The sequence below is a fragment of the Pongo abelii genome, chromosome 4 (genome assembly GCF_028885655.2).
Source record: "Pongo abelii isolate AG06213 chromosome 4, NHGRI_mPonAbe1-v2.0_pri, whole genome shotgun sequence".
Classification (NCBI taxonomy): Eukaryota; Metazoa; Chordata; class Mammalia; order Primates; family Hominidae; genus Pongo; species Pongo abelii.
In genome coordinates this window covers 39,252,286-39,276,153 of record NC_071989.2, presented here as the reverse complement: position 1 = coordinate 39,276,153, position 23,868 = coordinate 39,252,286, and the positions used below count along the sequence as shown (strand labels likewise).

The window sequence follows — 23,868 nt, the reverse complement described above, 5'->3', positions numbered from 1 at the left end:
TCAGGAAAGCATCTTGAGGGTGAATGGGTTTCAGGCCATTCATGGTTAAGTTTGTCTGATGCTTTTGTTAGTTAAGATGTTCCTGTGTCATTTCTTGGAAGCAGTTTTGTGTCTCCCTCCAAATAGTCCACCACCTGGCTGCACCCCACCTCCATCTGTCTCCCAGCTACTAGGTAATAGTGAATGGTTCAGAAGGTGCTGCTCTTGGGCAGCCAGACTTTTAGCTGCAATGTGGAACAATAAACAGCAGTAATTTCCAACTCCCCCCATGGGTCTGATGCAAGGGCATTTTGATTACCTTCTGGTTGCACAGGATAGAGCAGTACGACAGCAGAAACACCACTGGCAGCACCTGGCAGGGGACAAGAGCCATGTTTGCAATAGGCCTGGGCAGGCTGGGTGGCCTTTATCCATCGTTTCTTCAAGTAATTGCTCTGTTCCCTCAATTCTTTCATTTCTTTGGGGTTTCCAGTTACACATATGTTAAGCAGCTTGAAGTTCCACAGCTCACTGATGGGGTTACGTCCCAGTACATGCATTGTAAGTTGAAAATGTCTTAAGTCAAAAATGCATTTAATGTACCTAATCCACCAAACGTCTTAGTTTAGCCTAGCCTACCTTAAACATACTCAGAACACTTACATTGGCCTATAGTTGGGCAAAACTATCTAACACAAAGCCTATATTATAATAAGATGTATTATATTTCATGTAATATATTGATTACTATACTGAAAAACAGTGGTTTTATGGGTTCTTGAAGTATAGTTGCTACTAAATGTGTATTGCTTTGGCACCATGTAAAGTTGAAAAATTAGGTCTAACCATTGTAAGTCACAGACCATCTATATATTTTATCTAATTTTTTGGTTTACTCAAACAGGGACAGGATATTTGGTCCCTTTTACTACATTGTAGACATGCTATCAAACAGCTATCAAGTGAAAGTTGTGATGTTGAGATTTTTCTTAGTCCGTTTTATGCTGCTGTAACAGAGTATCTGAGACTGGGAGATTTAGAAAATACAGAGATTTATTTCTCACAGTTCTGGAGGCAGGGAAGTCTGAGGTCAAGGGGCCTTCATCTAGTAAGTGCCTTCTTGCCATGTCATCCCATGCTGGAAGGTCAAGAGAGCACTGGAGGTGGGGTGAGGGGAGAGATGCTTGTGAGAGCATGAGCACAAGCAAGGTGGGGGTGGTGCATGCAAGAGAGAGCCAAAAGCTCTTATAGCAAACTCAGTCTCATGCTAACCCACTTCCTCCTTAACAATCCATTCATGGGGGCAGAGCCTTCATAACCTAATCACCTCTTAAAGGTACCACTTCTCAGCACTTTTGCATTAGTGGTTAAGTTTCCAACACAACTTTGAGGGAACACGTTCAAATAATAGCAAGATTTAAATTTTGTGGTTGAGTAATTCCAGGCAATGATACAGAGCTGGACCATGGGTACAGGGGAGTAGAGATGTGAAGTTAATTGGATTCGTCACAGACTTTGAAGTCATTTAAATTAATAGATTTGGGGTGGAGGGTAAGACTTTAAACCAAGAGCCAAAGTTGTGAAGTTTTAATACTGCATGTTTTATGTGTTTGAGCAGGAAAATACTCATAAAATTATGTTAAATTGTCTTGTCTTTCCTTCTAGAACCTTCTGATAACTTAAGAGAGATTCTCCAAAATGTGGCCAGATTGCAAGGAGTATCAAATATGAGAAAGCTAGGCCATCTGAATAACTTTACTAAGGTAAGTAACTTGAATTTTTATTATTATCTAAAATTCTTTGTTCCTTACCACACTTACTAAATGTTTCTTGACCATCATTAAATACAAATTCTTGTGTATTCACTCAGCATTAATGCTTTTCTTTCCTACTTCTCATGGATTTTGCCCAGTGTATCTTAAAAATGTATTTGTGTAATAGAAGAATTATATCTTTGTTATAGAAAATTTGGTAGGTTCAGAAAAGAATAAAATCACTGAGAAATTTACAATTCAACCTTTTATTCACATAAGGATATATTTCTTTTGCCTTCTACTCATTTTCCTTGATAATATATGGTACAGGCATACATTGGAGATATTGTGGGTTTGATTCTAAACCACTGCAATAAAGTGTCGCAATAAAGTGAATGTTGTAATAAAGCAAGTCACGAGTTTTTTGGTTTCCCAGTGAATATAAAAAGTTATGTTTATACTATAGTGTAGTCCATTAAGTGTGCAATAGCATTATGTTTAAAAAAAGTGCGTGTACCTTAATTTAAAAATATTGATTAAAAAATACAGTCATCTGAGCCTTCAGCAAATTGTGGTGTTTTGTTGTTGGTGGAGGAACTTGCCTCAATGTCAGTGGCTGCTGCCTTATCAGAGTAGTGGTTGCTGAAGGTTGAGGTGACTGTAGCGATTTCTTTAAATAAGACAGCAATGAAGTTTGCCGCATTGACTCTTCCTGTCATGAAAGATTTCTCCATAGCATGCAGTGCTGTTTGATAGCATTTTTTCTTTCAAGATTGGAGTTAGTCCTCTCAAACCCTGCCACTGCTGTATCAACTAAGTTTCTGTAATATTCTGAATTATTTGTTGTCATTTCAACAGTGTTCACAGCATCTTCACCAGGAATAGATTTCATGAAACCCCATTTTTCCTCATCCATAAGAGGGAACTCCTTATCCATTAAAGCTTTTTTCATGAGATTGCCACAATTCAGTTGCATCTTCAGGCTCCCCCTCTAATTGTAGTTCTCTTGCTATTTCTTCCACATCTGCAGTGACTCCCTCCACTGACACCTTGAACGCCTCAAAGTCATCCATGAGTATTGGAATAAACTTCTTCCAAATTCCTGTTAGTGTTGAGATTTTGATTTCCTCGCATGAATCAGGAATGTTCTTAATGGCATCTGGAACGATAAATCCTTTCCAGAAGGTTTTCAGTTTGCTTTGCTCTGATCCATCAGAGGAATCACTGTCTATGGTGGCTGTAGTGTTGTAAAATGTATTTCATTAAAATAAGACTTGAAAATCAAAATTATTCCCCAGTTCCCTGATTCATGGGCTGCAGAATGGATGTTGTGTTAGCAAACATGAAAACAACATTAATCTCCTTGTAACTATCAACTCTTGGGTGACTAGGTGCATTGTCAATGAGCAGTAACAATTTGAAAGAAATCTTTTTTTTTTCTGAGCAATAGCAAATACTGTTTTCTCAACAGTATGTTTAAAATATTTAGTAAACCATGCTGTAAACAGATGTGCTGTCATCCAGGCCTTGTTCCATTTGTAAAGCACAGACAAAGCAGCTTTAGCATAATTCTTAAGATCTCTAGGATTTTCAGAATAGTAAATGATCATTGGGTTCAATCTAAAGTCACGAGCTGCATTAGCCCCAGACATGAGTCAGCCTGTCTTTTGAAGCTTTGAAGCCAGACATTGACTTCTCTCTAGTTATGAAAGTTCTCGATGGCATCTTCTTCTAGTTGAAGATTGTTTAATCTGCATTGAAAATCTGTTGTTTAGTGTAGCTACCTTGGTCAGTGATCTTAGCAGTATCTGCTGGATAACTTATTGCAGCTTCTGTATCAGCACCTACTGCTTTACCTTGCCATTTTACGTTATGGAGATGGGTTCTTTCCTTTAACCTCATGAACCATTCACACTTTTCTTCTGCAGCTTCCTCACCTCTCAGCCTTCATAACATTTAAGAGAGTTGGGGCCTTGCTTGCTCTGGGTTAGGCTTTAGTTTAAAGGAATGTTGGTAGCCAGTTTAATCTTCTCTCTGGACCACTAAAACTTTCTGTCAGCAGTAAGGCTGTTTTGCCTTCATATTATTTGTGTGTTCATTGGAGTAGTACTGTTAATTTTCTTCAAGAACTTTTCTTTTGCATTCACAACTTGGCTACCTGTTTGTCTCAAGAGGCCTCTCTGGACTTTCTTCGCTAAGCTCAATCTCTAATTTGTGATTTAAAGTGAGAGATGGTTGACTCTCCCTGTCACTTGAACACTTAGAGGCCATTGTAGTGTTATTAATTTGCCCAATTTTACTAAGTATTGTGTCTCGGGAAATAGGGAGGCCCAAGGAGAGAGGGAGAGACAGGAACAGCTAGTTGGTGGAGGAATTGGAACACACATTTATTAAGTTCATCGTCCTGTATGGGTCCAGTTCATGGTGCCCCATAACAATGATAATAGTTATTGAGGATCACTGATCACAGATCACCCTAACAGATAATCATAATGAAAACATCTTTAGTATTGTAAGAATTGCCAAAATGTGACAGACACGCAAAGTGAGCTCATGCTTTTGGAAAAATGGCACCAATGAACTTGCTTGAAGCAGGTTTGCCACAAACCTTCAATGTGTAAAAAACACAGTATCTGTGAAGCTCAATAAAATGAAATATGCTTGTAAGTATTCGTATGTAACTACATATGTGTGCCATATTTCATAAATATTGCCATAAGCCCAAAGAACTATATTATAACTTTCTATTTTCCTGATGTTGTATCCCCATTATTTGGATCTAAATTAGAGCCCAAATTGTGGGGGCCCTGGTCCCAAATAAATATTGACTTGATCTCTAATAGCAGCCCAGAATTTTTGAGTTTGATGAGTGGATTGGTATGTTTCTCAGCCTTGTAATGCTGGACAGTCAATTCATGCAAACACTAAAAGGCCTGCTATTTTAGGAGACACCCTAAAATAGAAAACAGAATGGGTCTTTGGGATAACGTTCCCCCCACCTTTTAGTATATTAAATATAAATTGTTTTTAATGAAAGAATTATTTTATGTTTTAACCCCTTGCTACTCAAAATATGATCCACAGTTCATCAGTATTGGTATCGCCTTGAAGCCTGTTTGAAAATGCACTGTTTTAGCCCCACCCCAGACCTACTAAATCAGGATCTACAGTTCAATAAAGAGTCTCAAGTAAATGTATGTGTACATTCAAGTTTGAGCAGTACTGTTTTAATCCTTCCAAATATTCTTTGTTAAGTAATTGAACTGTGACTTGGATTTGATTTTTATTTCATAGAAATAGAAGTGGATGAGAATATAGTCACTATGTAATACAATTTTTTATGTAGTATTGTGCAATAAATATAGGTTGAGTTTTTTTCTATAGCTAGAGAAGCGAGTACATGGGCATTTATTTTTCCTTAGTGAAGTTTTAAAATATTCTGGCTGTTTTTTAATATATAAGAGATGAGAAAATGAGTTTATATGAGGGATGAGAAAGTTATTTTTTAAAAGAAACAGCTTTTAAAAACATTGAATAGGTACTGGAGAACGAGCTTTCAAAAGTATGGGCATGTATTTTGTAGTGTGAGTGAATGTAATGAAAATCTTCAAACATGTTTCTTCAACATGGTGGTGAGATAATGTCAAATCTTTAAGACCCCAACATTGTTCCAAGTTTGCAAAATGCATCTTCTAGTTTCATTGTCTTTTATTAAATTTTATAGTTTTATTTCACCAATCTTCACTCAATTCAAATAAGCCTCACTTGCTTAGTTTTAACTGTTAAAAACAATTATAATAGAGGTCTGTGTCCTGTTTGCAATTATAATTACTGTTATAACCAAGTTGGCACAACTAGATAATATAGTTCCACATCTCTTGCCAACAGGATTCTGAAGGTTGGGGATGGAGGTAAGAATGGCAGTAATTCCTGTTATTTTACTTTGTTACCAGCATGGGTCCTACAGCAGTCTTAAAAATCTAGAATAGTGTTGCGTAATAGAAATATAATGTGAGCCACATGTGTAATTTTAAATTTCCTAGTAGCCATACTAAAAAAGTAAAAAGAAACATGACATTAACTTTAATATTTTTATTAAGCCAGTATATCTAAAACATCATCATTTGATGTAATTAGTATAAAACATTATTAAATGTTATTTTACTATGTTTTCCTACTAAAGTTTTGAAAGCAAGTTTATAGTTTATACTTACAACAAATTTCAATTAAGACTAGCCACATTTCCAGTGCTCATAGTCACTTGCAACTAGTAGCTACTAACCACATTGGACAGTGAAGATACACAGCTTTTTGGAACAGGAGTGGCTTAAAAGCCTTCATTTCTAGGAATCTGTTGAACACCTCTTATTCTCCCTTCTCATTCTTCATTTATTTCTGTCTAGGTCCCAGGTTTTCTTGCATTAGGATTAGTTTCCCTTTTTTTCTTTCTTCTTCTGTCTTCAGTTTCCTTGTTTTCTGTTGGTCTAAATTTCCCCCACAGTATTTCACTAAGTTATTCACTCCACCTCCTCTCTCTTTCTTGATTTGTGCTCCCCCACTCTCTTCTGCCCTTTCTCCTTCTCATCCCTTCTCTACTTCTTCCATTCCCCCCTTCATCTTCTCACTCTTCTTTCTTCACCCTTCCTTGTCACCTTTCTCTTCCTCCCTCTTTTCTCAGTTCCCTCTCCCCCCTTCTCTGTTCCCCCTCTCCTTCCTTTTCTCCATTGTACCACTGTAGAGTATGCAGTGATACCTCTGTAATGAAGGCTCTAAACTTTTGTACTTTTTATCTTGTTTGTTTTTTGTTTTACCATATCCTTTTTAAAATGATTTTCATATATCTGTCTGGCCTTGGTGCAAGTTTTGTAGCAGCCCCTTTGTTTGCTATGTTGCTATGATTTTAAAATCCTGATAGCCAAACTTATTAGAATTTGTCTATTCTAAGAGTGAGTACGTCCTGAGTCAGGATCTTAGGGGCTGTCCCATCAGTAAAGTCCATGAACTTTGGACTTGATAAAATCTATTTTGGCTGCTTAGTGATGTGCTGGGAAAATCATGAGCTTTAGATCAAACAGATGGAGACTTGCAGCCCAACTGTGATTAACTGTCAGGGCAATCTTAGGCAGATTTCTTTACTCAGAGGTAATCTTGCTTTCTGTAGAGGCAAGGTCTCAGTCTAGTACCTGACACATAATATGTGCTCTATAATAGGTAGTGCCTTGATTCAACCTCATGTTTGGTTTTTGTGTTTTTTTGTTCTTTTTGTCACTTCTCTAGTTTTTTAGCTGACTGTAAGATGGTGAGTCTGCTTAATAGTTTGAGTTGTCAGTTGGTAAACTATTACTGTAAATCAGGGTTCTTCAATGCTGGCATTACTAACAAATTGAGCCAGATGATTATTTGTTTTGAGAAGCTGTTGTGTGTATTTTAGGGTGTTCAGCACTGCCCCTGGCCTCTACCCACTAGATGCCAGTAGCACCCCCGCCCCAAACCAGTTGTGACAAGCAGAAATGTCGCCAGATATTGCCAAATGTTCCCTGGGAGACAAAATTGCCCCCCCATTAAGGACCATTTCTGTAAATAAATGTGTGTGTAGATTTTATTATAAAATTTATTCAAATATGCAGCACAAAACAAACACTGAATTTAATTGTACTGTGTCTTGAATTCCATTTGTTAGAGACCTGGGTTTATAAATATTTAGGTAACTAGTATTCCTGTAAAACCTGTAAATTCATTCATTTGCTTATTGAGTAAAATTTAGGAATTCTCAGAAATTTCTAAGAATAGCTCTATAGAATAAGAAAATAAGAAAAATAATTATGATGCCAGGACTAGTGGAGTTTGTTTGCCACCCTCTTCTGTGTTTCCATTAGTTGATAGATATGCCTACTAAATTTTATCTATTTTATTATTTATTGTGGGTTGCTCTGTTATTAAACTGAGTTTCTCAAACACAAAAAAATACGTAGTATTTATTTTTCCACCCTCATATCCCTCTCTACTCAAAAGCATGTCACATAATATGTGTTTAATTAATGGTATTATATTAGATTGGGAAGATGATGCATTTTAAATATGAGTTTTTGTTTTTACTGGCATTTGTTTTGTTATTAAGTATAAGCCTGTTAGGATTAAGTTATCTTACTAGAACAGTGACATTAAAATGTTGTATAGGGTGAACTTCAGCTTCAAAACTAAACTTCCTTTTAAGGTATAAAGAAAGGGAGCTAGTGATGTGATCCTTTAACCATGTGAATGTCACACACCCATGCTTGCCTTCTGACATCATCTCACTGGATAAAGTAATGTGTATAACAGACTGCTGATGAATATAATCTTAGTATTCTATTTTTATAACTGACAACATGCTCATAATCTAAAGACCTGCTTTTTAAAGATGAAAATATTTCAGCTCATTTATATCTTGAAAGTTCTCTTTTCCTATATTTAATCTCATATATTTATATTAAAAGAAGCTTTAAAAGAATATTTATTTTGTTCTGCTTTTTAAAAACTTTAAGGTATAAGCTGTGTATAAAAAAATTAAAATGGTACAGAAGAATATATGATAAAAAGTGAAATTCATCCCTTTCATACCCTTCCCACCCACCTCCCTGTTCTGACAGAAATACCACTCTCCAGAGGTAACCACTAAAAAGTATCCTTTTCTGGTATAATTATAAATATAAATGTATGTGTGTATTTTCTTGGGAATTGTGAGATTTAAATGAGCAAAACAAAATGAAGTGTTTACTCTCATGCTCAGCTTATTTGCCATTTATTATACAGTTATATGTAATTTATTTACCATTATTACACAGGATATGTTCAAGGAATGCATTATTAGGTGATTTCATCATTTTGTGAACATCATAGAGTGTACTTACACAATCCTTGATGGTGTAGTGTACTACATATCCAGGCTATGTGGTATAGCCTGTTGCTCTTAGGCTATGAACATGTACAGCATATTACTGTACCTGAATACTGTAGGCAGTTTTAACACAATGCTAAGTGTCTAAACATAGAAAAGATACAGTAAAAATATAGTAGTATAATCTTACAGGACTACAGTTCTACATGTGATCCATCATTGACTGAAAAGTCGTTATGCAGTGCATGACTGTAGATGTATATGCAAAAAAGGTATTTTTTAAACGAGAGCATGATATATATGTGTATATAAATGTGTATGTATGTATATATATCTTTGTATGTATATGTATATTGACTTGCAGTTTGCTGCTTTCCACATCCCAATATATCATAGCATGCTTTTCTTTTCTATACATATCAATCTACTTTTTTTGGAGCTCTGTGTGTGTGTGTTTGTGTCTAAATTGCCATGTAAAAGACTGTGCCATGGAATTCTAGTATGTGAGATAACATTTTTTAAAATTAGGGTTGTTATTTCTTTTACTTATTTAGAAGAACTATTTAACCTTCAGAGTAATACAAGTAAAATGGGAGTAGCATTTAGAACTACCTAGTTTTAACTAGTCATTACATTTTTTAAAACTTGATCATTTTAATAAACACAGACACATTTTTAATACTTGGAGATAATTTACAGTTCTGTTGTAACTTTGACAGGATATAATTGTTTATAGCCCTTTTTGAATATTTTAGTATTTGTGTAAGAAAGTCATGTAGATTTATTATAACAAATAACTGATTCACTGATGATGGACATGGATTTTAATAGGCAAACCAGTGACATTATCAAAATCTTTAACCCATCTTAAAATAAGATTTGTATAATAGTATTTGTTTTGCTTATATAAAAATGTTAAGTTTAACATGTTATACTCATAAAATAATTGTGGACTTAAGATACTGAATGTTTAACTTGTTTATAAGTAATAAATTCAACAAACTTAATTCATCTTAGCTAAAATATAAAGAAGTTATTTGTGTACATAATTAGGAATATCAAATGTTGGATCCTAATTTCAGACAAGACAACCCAGGGGTTGAGACACTGTCAATTACATGCTGCCACTCTATTTTTCATTCCTATTTTCTTTCAGGTTGTCTTCATTCTCAGATAAACACTTTCCATGGGACTAAGATAAAATACATCATCCTTAATATTTCTAGTCTTGAAAAGCAGAGAGTAACCCTCTCTTAGCATCTTTGTATATGAACTCTGATATTATTTGGTCAGGTTTAGCTAGGCGTTGTGACCGATAGCCAATTAAAAAAAATGCATGGATGGCATGGGGAGTGCCAAACCCAATGAAAAGTGTTGTGTCTAATAATTTAGCATTTTATGTGACTGTTGACGCTAATTCTTACATTTTGTAAAGCCTTTAACAATTTCTAAACATAGTCAATGATTTGTTCTTAATATATAATAACAAGCCTATATAATAGGGTAGACAGAATTACATTTTAATGACTTACATTAATACAGGAGATAGGATGTCACCAGTAACGGCAAAAATAGTAGTGACGAAACTGCTACCTAATAGTTGAATATTAATTAGCAACTTGATTATTAGTAGAGGCTTTGCAGGATGTCCATGTTTTAACTCACTCTGTGTTCTTCTATTTCTTCTTGTATCTTTCGTAGTATATTAGTCCATTCTCATACTGCTGCAAAGAACTGCCCGAGACTGGGTAATTTATAAAGGAAGGATGTTTAATTGACTCACAGTTCCGCAGGGCTGGGGACACCTAAGGAAACTTACAATCATGGTGGAAAGGGAAGCAAACATGTCCTTCTTCACATGGCGGCAGGAGAGATAAATGAGTGTTGAGTGAAGGGGAAAGGAAGCTCCTTATAAAACCACTGATAGTTGTCTCAGAGGACTTTTTAAGGGAGAAGGAAGTCCCTTATAAAAGTGGTGATAGTGAGTGAGTTCTCTCAGATCTCATGAGAACTTACTATCACGAGAACAGCATGGAGGAAATCACCCCCATGATTCAAGTATTTTCACGTGATCCCACCTTTGACACATGGGGATTATTACAATTCAAGGTGAGATTTGGGTGGGAACACAGAGCCAAACCTTATAATTCTGACCTGGCCCCTCCCAAATCTCATGTCCTCACATTTCAAAACACAAACATGCCCTTTCAACAGTCCTCCAAAGTCTTAACTCTTTCCAGCATTTACCCAAAAGTCCAAGTCCAAAGTTTCATTGGCGACGAGGCAAGCCCCTTCCGCCTATGAGCCTGTAAAATCAAAAACAAGTTAGTTACTTCCTAGATACAATGAAGGTACAGGCATTGGGTAAATACACCCATTCCAAAGGGGAGAAATTGGCCAAAACAAAAGAGCTACAGGCCCCATGCAAGTCCAAAACCCAATAGGGCAGTCATTAAACCTTCAAGTTCCAAAATGATCTCCTTTGACTCCATGTCTCACATCCAGGTCACGCTGATGCGAGAAGTGAGCTCCCACAGCCTTGGGCAGCTTCACCTCTGTGGCTTTGCAGGATACAGCACCCCCTCCTGACTGCTTTCATGGGCTGGAATTGAGTGCCTGTGGCTTTTCCAGGCGCACAGTGCAAGCTGTTGGTAGATCTCCCATTCTGGGGTCTGGAGGATAGTGGCCCTCTTCTCACAGCTCCACTAGGCAGTACCCCAGTGGGGACTCTGTGTGGGGGCTCCAACCCCACATTTCCCTTCCACAGTGTCCTAGCAGAAGTTCTCCATGAGAGCTACACCCCTGCAGCAAACTTCTGCCTGGACATGCGAGCATTTTCATACACTGTCTGAAATCTAGACGGAGGTTCCCAAACCTCAATTCTTGACTTCTGTGCACCCACAGGCCCAACACCATGTGTAAATTGCCAAGGCTTGGGGTTTGCACCATCTGAAGCAACGGCCTGAGCTCTGTGTTGGCCCCTTTTAGCTGCGGCTGGGATACAGGGCACTAAAGACTACACAAAGCAGCAAGTCCCTGGGCCCTGACCAGGAAACCACTTTTTCCTCCTAGGCCTCTGGGCCTGTGATGGGAGGGGCTGCCATGAAGATCTCTGACATGCCTTGGAGACATTTTTCCCTATTGTCTTGGTGATTAACATTCAGATCCTTGTTAACTTATGCAAATTCCTGTGGCCAGCTTGAATTTCTCCTCAGAAAATGGGTTTTTCTTTTCTGTTGCATCATCAGGCTGCAAATTTTCCAAACTTTTATGCTCTGCTGCTTCACTTTTAAACATAAGTTCCAATTCCAGATTGTATCTTTGTGAATACATAAAACTGAATGTTTTAAAGAGCACCCAAGTCACCTCTTGAATGCTTTGCTGCTTAGAAATTTTTTCCACCAGATACCCTAAATCATTTCTCTCAAGTTCAAAGTTCCACAGATCTCTAGTGCAGTGGCAAAATGCTGTCAGTCTTTTTGTTAAAGCATAGCAAGAATCACCTTTATTCCAGTTCCCAACAAGTTCCTCATCTCCATCTCAGACCATCTTAGCCTGGACTTCATTGTCCATATCACTGTCAGCAATTTGGTCAAAGCCATTCAACAGGTCTATAGGACGTTCCAAGCTTTCCCACATTTTCGTCTGTCTTCTGAGCCCTCTAAACTATTCCAGCCTCTGCCTGTTACCCAGTTCCAAAGTCACTTCCACATGTCATGTATCTTTACAGCAGTGCCCCACTCTCTGTGGTACCAGTTTACTGTGTTAGTCTGTTCTCACAGTGCTATAAAAAACTGCCTGAGATTGAATAATTTATAAAGGAAAGAGGTTTAATTGACTTACAGTTCTACATGGCTGGGGAGACCTCAGGGAACTTACAATCATGGGGGAAGGGGAATCAAACACATCCTTCTTCACATGGCAGCAGGAGGGAAAAATGAGTGCCTAGCAAAGGGGGAAGCCTCTCATATAACCATCAGATCTCGTGAGAACTCACTGTCAGACAAGATTGGGCATGTTCAGGGTGATACGGTCATAGATGGAACTCACTTTCACATGAACAGCATGGTGGAAACTGCCCCCATGATTCAGTTATCTCCACCTGGTCCTGCCCTTGACACGTGGGAATTATTAGAATTCAAGGTGAGATTTTGGTGGGACACAGAGCCAAACCATATCACATAGAGAAAGAGCTAAAGAGTTTAATGTGTACTTCAGGGTTTGGTTATTTAAATTAGGAGGTAACTAGTAAGGTAGTCATCACAAGAAGTTTGTATCAAAGTCATTCATAATATTTTGAGATTTATATGTGAACTCTTAGTGATTAGCAGTGAAAGTATGATATTTCTTTGATAATCCAAAATTTAGAATTCTATTACTATCTTCTTTCTTATTCCCAATATATATGTGAATTTATTTACACATAGAAAGTTTAATCACTGCTCGGGATAATTCTAATTCAAAAGGTTTTTCATTTAAGACTGAGTAAAGCCCTCTTCTACAATCCTGGAAACAACCTGAAAGCATTTAACCATTATTGAATGGTTAAATGGTTAAATTTAACCATTATTGAATTCCATTTACTATGTCTGGAAAATAGGCACTAATTAATAACAAATATACTGTGTTTCTGCCATAATTGTTCTTTTTAGTTATTTATGATTTTCCAGTTTCCAGCTAATTCAGCATCTTTCTCAAAAACTTTTCTTGCATTTGAAATGCATTGACATTAATAATCAGAAAATGATACACCTCTCTAAACACTTTTTAAATTGTGCGTGTTTGTTTTTTAAGATTATAATACCTTTGAATTTTGTTTAACTTTTTCACTAAAACTGCTAACTCTAGGAAATGTTAAGTGGTAAATGGTCATATATTTTTCTCGTCTGAGAAGGTAGATAATTTGAAAATTGTGTTCTCTGAATCTATAGTTTTCTACAAGGTTGACTGGCAAGTATGAAAAATATAATGCAGGAAATGAGAGTCAAGTACACACTTAGGGGAAAAACCAACCCTTTAAAGGACAAGACTTTGTGTATTTGTAGAATTTTACAACCTTTCATTTTATTAACATTCATTGTTACTGTAGCAGAAGAATGGAAATACTCCCTTTTTAAGCAGTTGAGTTGATATGTGTAAATTATAATTTAAGAAAGTAACGTTTTTTCCCAGTTTGAAAGCACAATATTTTGTATGTTGATATAAACAAATTCTAATCTTAATTTTTCTATATTATATATATTTGAATATTCCCAAGGATGAAGTAATCATAACACTGTAAGCTGACCATATTTTTCTTTCTTACTCATGTATGGTACCACAGTGATAATGCTAGTATTCTGAAATACGTGAGAAATCTTTAAAATAATAAATTATTTTAAGGAGTGAAAGTGCAGTTTTTTATGTTTTAATTCTTTGAAATGGGCAGTTTTTTTATGGTGTATTTTTAGTTAGCAGTTCTGGAGAAAACAGTAGTTAAATTTTCTTATTTGTTTTATGTATATATATAGCCAGGGTGCAGTTCTCCAGATTCTTGATGCCACATTTGAGGCTGGAGAAATGAAATGAGATGGTAATATTCAATTGTTTTTTACTTGCCCTAACCCCCAACCCTGTGTAAATAATTTCATTACAAAATTATAGTAATATTTTTCATAGTGGACTGTAGCCTCAAACTGGTTTGATCTGATTTCCAGCTTTACCACTTAATTACCTTTGTGGCCTTAGGAAGTCATATTAACCGCTCTAAGCCTCAGCTGTTTTCATTTACAGAAATACTATTAGGGTTGAGAAGATTACCAGTCAATAATTGTTACTTCTGTGTATATTTATCAATACTGTGTATAAAACTATTCCTAGATGGTGTGATACATGTTTAATTGTGAACATTTATAAAATACACAAAAACGCAGAGGAGTTGTTAAAAAATTTTTGGTGTTAAAATTTTGATGTATACCCTTTTTTTTTAAAGTGTGTTTTTAAGAAATATATCTTACAGAATCTTTTCCCCATTTAGCAATAGATTCTGCATATTTTTTCTTATGATTGTATATTACATTATTTTAATGGCCTCATAAAGTTCCTCCTTTATAAACATTTTATTCCCATTTCTTTAATGTTGTAAATAATGTCGTAAGCATCTTGTACTTGAACCTACTTTATATTAGTAAAATAATTTAAAATACATAAATCTCCAAAAGTGGATCTTGATCCTAGTGCATTTTTCCAACTTATTTTATAAAATATTTTCAGTTTTCAATCCCATTACCACTATATAATAATATTTAAAATAATATTTTACAATATATTTAAAAACTATTATAGTAATATACAATATTTTAAACTATTTTTTGAAATATTTACAATAATAAAATAATATACAATAATATTTAAAACAATATTTTGCCATTTTTGTGCGTTGTAAGTAGAACTTTGCAATTCATTTCATTTGGGTTTTAGGAAAAATGAATATATGTCATATTTATTTGTCAATTATATTTCTTCTGTAAATTGCTTGTACATTTTCTTTGCCTGTTCTTCTTTGGGGTCCTGAGAAGTTTGTCCTCAATTTGTTTCAACCTTTTACATTATAAGGATCTGTATTAGTTTGCTAGGTGAGGATGGAATGCTGTGAGCTGAACTGTGTCTCGTCAAAATTCATATGTTGAATTTCTAACCTCCAATACCTCAGAATGTGACTGTATTTGGAGATAGGGCCTTTGAAAAAGATAATTAAGGAAAAATGTGATCATATGGGTGGGTGGGCCTAATCTAATATATAATCTCTTATAAAAAGTGTAGATTAGGAGACAGACATACACATAGGAAGATATAGAAAATAGCCATATGTAAGGCAGGGAGAGAGACTTTAAAAAAACAACAACTTTGCCAACACCTTGATCTTAGATTTCTGGCCTCCAGAGTTATGAAAAAGTAAATTTCTGTTGTTGAAGCCACCCAGTCTGTGATATATATTATAGTAGCCCTAGCAAACTACATACAGTGCCTTAACCTTTTTCTTACCATGTTTGTTGCAAATATTTTTTACTAACACATTATGTCACTTTTAATTTTAGATATATGGTTGGTTTTTTTAGAGGTATAGAAGTTTTATCTCAAAACTTAGAAAATTTTATGTTATTTTAAATATGTATGTATAAAAACGCATTCTCTTAAATTTGTAACTACTTGGAACACTGTACAAGACAGTAAAAACGAAAAACATTATACTCTTTGAAAGTCTGAGGCCTCTTTGTTCGTCATATCAGAATTTTAAGGAATACCCGTATTGTAATATCAGCAGTGTTGCAATATCTGATAGCAGCTATTCTAGTCCTGTCTCCTACCCTATTCTGTTTGGGACCCCCTCCCCTCCCTTCCTCTCCCTTCCTCTCCCCTCCTCTCCCCTCCCCCTCCTCTCCTCTCCTCTTCCCCTCCTCTCCTCTCCCTTCCCCTTCCCTCCCCTTTTTTCCTCTAAAGAAAAAATTGGACAGGAAATTTTTACAGTTATCCTACCAATAGGGTAGTGAACTTTTATCAACTTTTTCTTAGGGTCCATTCTTCTCATAGATGTGATGTGATATGTTGATCACTTTGGTTGCTTTATACTATATGGTTACAATGTTTATAACTTCATACTGAGAAAGAATATTAGCACTTGGGAGACCCTTCTTGGTCTTTGGTGTTAAATAAATGATTTATCTTCTCTTTAATCCATTTCAGTTAGCCCCAGTAAATCAATTAAGGATGTTATACATAACTTTTAGATAAAAGTCAATTCTCCAGACTCATACCTAGATTAAACTGGCATATATTCATCCAGGTGGGATCCATAAATCTAATATTAGACCACTGCTCTCAATGAAAACTAGGAAAACCTGTTTGAAGGCAGCAGGAAGCTACTCCGGCAACAATAAGTGCAGACGCCAACCTTTCAGAAAAGGGAGAATCTTGTACAAGTAAGCTGCTTCAACAACTTTTTCCCAGGGGACACTTGCTGATGTTAAGTATGGGCAGGAAACAGGATTCAAGCATTAGGCCCAGAAATACTGTTGCCGGAAGACAAAAAACAGCACAGAGGTTTTGGTGGACTCCTATCTACGTGCATCAAGCATGAGGAGATTCTCCCCTCAGTTCAGTTGTTTAATCCTGGGGCTACCTGGGATGAGAAACTTAAAACCTAAGTAGAAAATCTTTGAAAATCAGGAATGGAGTTTGCAGGACAAAAATTAAATTTTTCATCCTCCTTGGACTAGGTTTCTTAACAATAAGCTTTCAGTTGAAACTTCAGGTGGCAAGGAAAAAGCAGAGGTAGGCCTGGTCTTACCAGGGCAACCACCTAACGTGGACTCAACACCATCTAGTGGCTTAACAGAAAGAAGGCTGAACCTTCTGTGGAGACAGATAACACCATCAAATCTTTGCAAGTTTTTATATACAATCAAAGACTAAGGAGCTACCAAAGGACAGGATTACATGACTAGAACAAAAGGAAAAACAGTTAATAACAGATCCAGAGATGATCCACATCATTCAGGTTTATTAGATGAAACCTACTTTCAGTAACAACTATGTCATGAACATAGAAGACGTATGGAGAAAACTGATGTGAAATGAAGAATTTCATTAGCACATTGGAATGGCTAAAAGGATTAAATGGAAATTCAAGAAGGGAATAATACAGTATCTAAATTTAAAAACTCATTAGATACATGTAATAGAAGATTAGACACATCAGAAAACAGGTTATAGAAAATATTCAACTGAAGCATTGAGATAAAATGGAAAAAAAAAAAGAGGATTTACAGATTTGTGATACACATGAGAAGATCTGGCATACATTTAATTGAATTACCAGAAGGAGAGTTTGGACAGAAGTAGTTTTGAAAATATATTGTATAGAATTTTTCAAAACTGCAGAAATAGATCAACCCAGAGATTTAGGAAGTTTTGTTTACCCTAAGCAGGATAGCTACAAAGGAAACCACACCTAGAAACATTGTAATAAGATTGCTGGAAACCAAAGATAAGGAAAGATGTCTTTAAAAGAGTCTGAGAGGCCGGGCGCTGTGGCTCATGCCCATAATCCCAGCACTTTGGGAGGCCAAGGCGGGCAGATCACCTGAGGTCGGGAGTTTGAGACTAGCCTGACCAACATGGAGAAACCCTGTCTCTACTAAAAATACAAAATTAGCTGGGCGTGGTGGCACATGCCTGTAATCCCAGCTACTAGGGAGGCTGAAGCAGGGGAATCACTTGAACGTGGGAGGCGGAGGTTGCGGTGAGCTGAGATTGCACCATTGCACTCCAGTCTGGGCAACAAGAGTGAAACTCCATCTCAAAAAAAAAAAAAAAAAAAAAAGAGTCTGAGAGGCCCAGTGCGGTGGCTCGTGCCTATAATCCCAGCACTTTGGGAGGCTTAGGCAGGCGGATCGCGGATCACCTAAGGTCAGGAGTTCGAGACCAGCCTGGCCAATGTGGTGAAACTCTGTCCATACTAAAAATACAAAAATTAGCCGGGCGTGGTGGCAGGCACCTGTAATCCCAGCTACTCGGAAGGCAGAGGTTGCAGTGATCTCAGATCACACCACTGCACTCCAGCCTGGGTGACAGAGTGAGACTCCGTCTCAAAGAAAAAAAAAAAAAGAGTTTGAAAAATAAATGACATGACTTTCAAAAGAGTCAACAATAACACTGATGGCAGACTTCACAACTGAAACAATGGAAGCCATCTTGAAACTGCCATCTTGAAACTGTGGGAGGAAAATAGCAGCTAGCCTAAACTTCTAAATATCCAGCAAAATACTCTTCAGACTTCAATGTAAAAAACAAAAAATTATTTCCAGAGAAATAAAAACCAAGAAAATCATTACCAGCAACCTGCTCTAAAATTAAAACACTAACAAAACAAGTCAACAGCAACAACAGAGTTCTTCAGGTAAAAGGAAGATATCCCATTAAGGAACCATCAAAATGATGAATAATAAAAAGGGTAAATATGTGAATAAATATAAACTGATATTGACTAAATACTGTTAAAACCCAGTAACAGTAATACGGTATAGTGTTTAAAAGATAGGAAAAACAATTGTAAAGTGAAATGTGAGGGGAGAAAGTGAAATTAAAGTGTGAGATTCTGGCATTGAGGACATTGTGAAGTGATACTTTTTGTTAGATAAGTCAACAATGCATGTTGTAGTCTTAATAGTAGCCACTAAAAGAACCATTTTTAAAACAATAAATTATTGAGAAGGAAAATGTAATAATAGAAAACAAATGATTTTTTAAAAGGCAGGAAAGATAAAAGATTAAAGAAACTTAAAACTGGCAGGTCAAATGAGAAATAGTAAGATGATATAAATAAATCTGCTTATTTGAACAGTAAAATCATATTTTTCAAAATATTATTCCATAAAAATACCTTATTTTCCCGTGTAAATATATAATGTATATAAATATGTAAAAATATACAACACATAAATACACTTGTTTTGTTTTTCTGACAGCTTCTTTGTGATATTGGCCACAGTGAAGAAAAACTGGGCTTTAACTATGAGGATATCATAATTTGGTAAGTGTGGTTCATTCCCCCCTCCCATCCCTTTCAGATTTCAGTAATTTTAATTTTAGTAATTTTAAACTAGAAATAGAATAATACAGCACCTCATATTTGATTTTATAGAAATAGTTGCTTGAACATTAGAAAAAACCTAAGAGCTACAGTAGTTTTGTTTTTGTGAGTCTTTGTGATATTTTCTAATTACTAAATATGAAGAACCAAAGTGAATGTTCAAAAATATCTGGACTTCTATAATTTAAACTTTTAAATTAAATCTGAAATTTGCAGACTAACTTTTTCATATTATTCCCAGGAACAACTATAACTCTAGGTCTTCCCTAAGAGAAAGTTTGTGCTTACAACAGACTTGATTTGCCCATGCACACTAATAGAGGCATGTTATATGGTTTTATAACTATCTTTTAGGTACTGTTAGGAATTAAAATTGATATGAAAGGTCTGTGCCTGCTATTGGCATAAATTATTTTTATCATTGATTTAAACCAATGATTTTTGGGAGGTATGGAACCAGGTAGGCAGAGAGAGGATATTCGATTGTAGAGACACAAATGGTATAGCTTGAAAAAGGCATATTTAATTTTCCATTGTTTATATAAAATAAAGTACAGAAGGTAAGAAAGAACTCAATAACATTTTCTTGATTGGTAAGAATGTACTAAGGAGGCACAGATTTAAAAAAACAACACTAAGTGAAATTGTATGGCTTGGAGTGAATAGTTTTTATATATGTAGAATGCTCTTAGAATTCCGTGCATGACTAGAATTTTTGCATATTTTGGCTGAGGAATAATTTGGTAATATAATTTTGTGTGTATTTGAAACCCGTGCAGCAAAACTTCTATTTTGTTTGTTTTCATACAGTTTGCGGTTAGCTTTATTAAACGAAGCAAAAGAAGTGCGAGCAGCAGGGCTACGAGCACTTCGATATCTCATCCAAGACTCCAGTATTCTCCAGAAGGTGCTAAAATTGAAAGTGGACTATTTAATAGCTAGGTAAATTTCCTAGACTTGTTTATATATTTTTGAAATTTTGTGTTTTTAGCATGCCTACCATAAAGTGTATAGATTTTTACTCTAGTGTAACTTTGATGAATTTTGTGTGTATATATATACACACACACACACACACACACAACCAAGTAACAAGATTTAGAACATTTTCAGCATCCCAGTAAAGCTCTGTTACACCTCCAATCAGTTGTAAACATTATTCCGACTTTTCCCATTGCAGACAAGTTTTTCCTGTTCTTGAGCATTGTGTGTTGGACATATGCAGTAATTACTCTTTCTTTATTACTGTTTCTTTTTCTCATTATTATCTTTGAGATTCATCCATGTTGATTTTTTTTTTTTTTTTTTTTTTTGCGGTGTAACATTTCATTTTATAAATAGACCACAATTTATTCCATTCTCTTGAAGCTTTTCTGGGTTGTTTTCAGTGTTTGACTATTTGGAATAAAGCTGCCCTGAATATTCTTATAGAAGAAGAAATGCACTCATTTCTCTTAGGTATATGTAGAACTAGAATTTCTGGGTTATAAGGTACATGTATGTTTAGCTTTAGTAGATATTGCTAAACAGTTTGCTAAATGATTGCACTGATTATACTTCTACTATTATGTATAGGAGTTTCAGTCGCCCAGTATCCTCATCAACACTTGCTATTTTCAGTTTTTAGTTATATCCTTTCTTGTGTGGGGTCTCATTGTGGTTTTAACTTGTGTTTCCCGATGAATGATGATGTTAAGCACTTTTCATTTGCTGGTTGAAAGTTTGGATATCCTATCTTTTGCGCATTTGTAAATTGGATTATCTTTCTTGTTATGTAGGAATTCTTGATATCTTCTGGATATCAGTCTTTACAGATATATGTATTGAAAATGTCTTGTTTCAGTTTGCCTTGCCTTTGCCTTGCCTCTTCATTCTTTTAATGTGTCTTTGATGAACAAAAGTTCATAATTAGTGAAATCCAGAATGCTTTTTGTCTATTTGTAAGAGATCTGTGTTTTCTTTTAAAGGTTTTATTCGTTTATACGTGTTTAAGTCTTTGAACCATCTTACTTGATTTTATCTCATTTGATGGTTGTGTAAGATATAAGATAGATGGCAAGTCATGATTCATTTTTATCTTTATGAATATCCAATAAAATTAGCAACTTTTATTGAAAATATTTTCATTTCATGTCTAGATTTGTGTCACCTTTGTTGTAAATCAGGTAGTTCAGTAGCAATCTATTGTTGGGTTCTCTATCCTCTTTAGTTGGTATATTTGTCCTTGCACCAGTTTCTCAACTGTTTTAACTACTGCAGTTCTATAATATGTTTTGATATCTGTTAATGTGAGTCTAACTTTGCTTCTTCAAGACTATTTTGACTAATCTGGGTTCTGCATTTTCATATAAGTTTTAGAATAAGATAGTCCATATCCACAGAACTTTCTGCGATTTTAGCAGGGATTGCATTGATGCTCTAGCTAGGGTGAATTTACATCTTAATACTGAATTTTCTAAACATTTATTTATTGGAAACTTTGATTTCTGTCAACAGTATTTAGTAGTGTTTGTTTGTTTGTTTGTTTTTTGCAGAAGTCCTGAACATATTTATTCAGTTTATTCTAAGATATTTTTATGATAGTATTAATGTAATTTAAAACTTATTCTTTTCTGTTTTTGCTACTAATATATAAAAAAATTGGGGAGAGATATTGACCTGTTGGAGATATTGACCTCTTATTTAGCAGTCTTGCCAAATTCACTTTTCAGTTCTGGTTGTTTGTAGATTACTTTGGATTTTCTATGTGTATAAGCATTAATTACAGATGATGTCCATTTTATGTCTTCCTTTCCAAACTTTATCTTTTTCTTACCTTACTACATGAGTTAGAATATTGCACTGAATAGGAATGATAATAATGCACAAGTTTGTTTCGATCTTGAACTCAGGTGGAAAGCATTAAGTATTTCACCATTATTTATACTTTCTATAAGCTTTTACTAGATTTTCTTTATATTCCTAGTTTGCATTCTTTAAATAAACACCACTATTTGTGATATATTGTCCTTTTTATATATAACTTAATTTCCTTGCTAATATTTTATAGATTTTTGTACCTATGTTCATGAGAGTTGTTGACCATTATTTTTCCATTCATCTAAAGTCTTTGTGTGGTTTTAGTGTTGGGAGTATGTATGTTTGTTTTATAAAACAACTAGGGAAATATGGCCTTGTTTTCATATTACCTGGAAAATATATGTAAGATATGTATTTTTTTTGGTCCTACATGATTATAATTCATTAATGGATCTCTCTGGCTGGGTTTTCTTTTTCAGCCTGTTTTAAAATTATAGACTCAATTATTTTTCACCCATATAATACTGTCTGACTTTTCTTGTTTCAGATTTTGAAGCTTTGTTGTTACTTCGTGTTTAGAATTGTTAAATCTTCATATTGGGCTTAATCCTTTTATAATTATAAAATAACCCTCTTTATTGTTAGTAATACTTCTTTTATGAGTGTTCATGTCATCTAATAATACATTACCACCTTTCTTTTGCCTAGTGGTTGCATGGTATACCTTTTACCATCCTTTTACTTTCTTTTTTTGTCTTTACATTTAAGTGTCTCCCCTGTGAATATCATATAGTTTTTTCTTTTTTTATATCTGGTTTGACCAACTTTGTCTTCTTATTGGAGTATTTAGACTATTTATGTCTAGTGGTTTATTATGTGCATGATTTATGGACTTTGTCTAATGTAATTATTTGTGTGTATTTATGAGTTTGTTGTCTCATTACTAGCTTCCTAATACTTGAATTTGTTTGCTATCTTGGTATTTGTATTCTATTTGTCACATATGTTCTTTGTTCTTGTATTTCTCCTTTTTTTGCTTCCTTTGAAATAACAATTTTTTTCCTCTTTTAGTGTCTTGGCTATGAAGTCTTTCCTTTTTTTTAGTAGTTGTCCTAGAGATTGGAACATATATCCTTGATATATTAAGTTCTGCTAGTCATCTTTTGTCTGTAAATCCCTCTATTTTGCCTTCATGTTCAAAGGCTGTTTTCACTACCACTTACTTATTTTTCAATGCTTCAGTTATTGTCTTCTAGATTTCTTTTTTTTTTTTTAACAGTTGAACAGTAAGTAGCTTCTCTTGTTGCTTCTTTGAGATATATCTTTTTACCTCTGGCTGCTTTAAAGATTTTTTTTTTTCTCCGTTGTATATTCTGTCCTATTGACTGGTACTCCATCTATACACAAGTTGGATCTTTTCACTGTCCCACATTTCTGATGCCATTATTGTATTTTTCAATGTTTTGTTGTGGTTAATCTTTGTATTTCAGTGTGCTTAGTTTCTACTTACCTGTTTATTAAAAACCTTTCATCCTGCTAGTAAATGACTCTCATGAATTCTTAATTTCAGTTATGATTTTATTATTTATTTTAGGTTTTTTTTTTTTTTTTTTGCCTGTTTGAGACGGAGTCTCGCTGTGTCACCCAGGCTGGAGTGCAGTGGCGCAATCTCGGCTCACTGCACCCTCCCTCTTCCAGGTTCAAGTGATTCTCCTGCCTCAGCCTTCCGAGTAGCCGGGACTGCAGGTGCGCACCACCATGCCTGGCTAATTTTTTTCTATTTTAGTAGAGACAGGGTTGCACCGTGTTGCCCAGGCTGGTCTTGAACT

General features: G+C 35.2%; 2 protein-coding genes across 10 annotated transcripts in view; one reads left to right on the top strand and one right to left on the bottom strand.

The window, feature by feature from the left end:
* Positions 1 to 23,868, top strand: part of RICTOR (RPTOR independent companion of MTOR complex 2) — a 135,572-nt gene that overhangs the window by 50,935 nt on the left and 60,769 nt on the right. For 8 of the 9 annotated variants that reach the window (XM_054555505.1, XM_009240664.3, XM_063724089.1 and 5 more), the window contains 3 exons: positions 1,645 to 1,742; positions 19,116 to 19,180; positions 20,051 to 20,182. In XM_054555505.1, the coding sequence (XP_054411480.1) occupies positions 1,645 to 1,742; positions 19,116 to 19,180; positions 20,051 to 20,182 (295 nt within the window). Of the gene's footprint in view, positions 1 to 1,644; positions 1,743 to 19,115; positions 19,181 to 20,049; positions 20,183 to 23,868 lie in introns of those variants that run through there. The other variant, XM_063724090.1, reaches the window with a different exon arrangement.
* LOC129059307 (androgen-induced gene 1 protein-like) lies at positions 221 to 373 on the bottom strand. Its single transcript, XM_054555293.1, has one exon. The coding sequence runs from the start codon at positions 371 to 373 to the stop codon at positions 221 to 223; it is 153 nt and encodes a 50-aa protein (XP_054411268.1).

What these genes read in the sequence shown, in the direction of transcription:
- LOC129059307 (XM_054555293.1), bottom strand. Translation starts at nt 373, where the DNA reads ATGGCTCTTGTCCCCTGCCAGGTGCTGCCAGTGGTGTTTCTGCTGTCG.